The sequence below is a fragment of the Charadrius vociferus genome, unplaced genomic scaffold (assembly GCF_000708025.1).
Source record: "Charadrius vociferus isolate BGI_N301 unplaced genomic scaffold, ASM70802v2 scaffold2695, whole genome shotgun sequence".
Lineage (NCBI taxonomy): Eukaryota > Metazoa > Chordata > Aves > Charadriiformes > Charadriidae > Charadrius > Charadrius vociferus.
In genome coordinates, this window is record NW_009648637.1 from 10,354 (window position 1) to 11,743 (window position 1,390).

A 1,390-nucleotide genomic window follows, 5' to 3' on the forward strand; every position below is an offset into this window, starting at 1 on the left:
CCCCCGAGCTGGAGGCAGCACTGCAGGGGGGTCTCCCCAGAGCAGAGCGGAGCGCAGCAGAGGGGCAGAATCCCCCCTCGCCCTGCTGGCCACGCTGCTGGGGATGCAGCCCGGGATGCCGGGGGCTCGCTGGGCTGCCAGCACCCATTGCCGGCTCATGGTCAGGCAGAGATCAGCAGCCCCACGAGGTGCAAGTGGCACGGGGTGCGATGGGGAACGTCGTGTGCTGCTGATTTAAGCACAGCCCAGCCACCCCCAGGGCTCCAGGATGAGGCAGTTGCCCCTCACTGATCATGGGGCTGGGAAAGACTCCCCGTGGCTCTGAGGACGCTGAAGGATAAGCGGCTGGAAAATAAGCCTTATTGCTCCTGCGGAGCTGGGTCCTGACCCACCCAGAGCAAACCAAAACCTGGGGAGCAGCCCCTCTTCCCCAGTTCCCCCTCAAATACCTTTCTTAAATGGTTTGTCCTCAGAGTCAGCAAAGGGGTCGAGGCTTTTCCACGGATCCAGCATCTCCTGGTGGAGGAGTGAGCAGGGATGAAGCCAGCAGAGCTCTGAGCCACCCTGCTCCCGGCAAAGCTCCCTGCAGCACCATGGGGTGGGCGCACAGGAGACACCAGGCCCAGTGGGTCAACCCACCATGGGCACCAGCGCAGCATGGAGCACAGCAGGGAGGGCAGGGATGTCCCAGGGCTTCCCACAGCGTTCCACACAGACTCAGAGAGGCTCCCCAGCTCTGGGCCCCCCTACCTTGATGTGTGCTGCAGGGTCCTCAGCAGGGGCTCGCTCTCGTAGCATGTAGCCCCTCGCCCGGGGCGCACTCTGGCAGAGACAGAATGAGGCAGTGAGTTTCCCGCAGCAGCAGGCGGTGAAGCACGGCGCAGCGGTGCTTTGGGGAAGGGGCCAGGCAGAGACATGGCCCCCACACCTACCCTCTGCGCCTCAATGTGTTCATTAGCAGCAGGAGTCATTTCCACATCGTCCTCCAGGGCCTCAGGCATGTCATCCCCTCTGCTGTTGTCATCATGGGGTCCGACAGCACCTGGCAAGGGAACAAAAGGGTCAAACACCATAAAAGCTTCTGTGAGACCCCAGTTCATAGAATCACAGAATAGTTTCAGTGGGAAGGGACCTTTAAAGGCCATCGAGTCCCGCCCCTGCCCTGGGCAGGGCCACCTCCCCCCAGCCCAGGTTGCTCCGAGCCCCGTCCAACCTGGCCTTGAACACCTCCAGGGATGGGGCAGCCACAGCTTCTCGGGGCGACCTGCCCCAGGGGATCACCGCCCACACAGGAAAGAATTTCTTCCTCAGATCTCATCTCCATCTCCCCTCTGTCAGTGTCAAACCGTTCCCCCTCGTCCCACGGCTCCCCTCCCTGACCCAGAGTCCC

At 62.5% G+C, this 1,390-nt stretch overlaps 1 protein-coding gene across 1 annotated transcript in view; it reads right to left on the reverse strand.

Moving 5' to 3' along the window:
* The window catches only part of NCAPH2 (non-SMC condensin II complex, subunit H2), a 16,582-nt gene that overhangs the window by 9,195 nt on the left and 5,997 nt on the right, over window positions 1–1,390 (reverse strand). The window contains exons 11-13 of the mRNA XM_009886311.1: window positions 933–1,042; window positions 751–822; window positions 450–516 (exon numbers count right to left, since the gene is read on the reverse strand). Coding sequence (XP_009884613.1) covers window positions 450–516; window positions 751–822; window positions 933–1,042 — 249 coding nt within the window. The remainder of the gene's footprint in view (window positions 1–449; window positions 517–750; window positions 823–932; window positions 1,043–1,390) is intronic.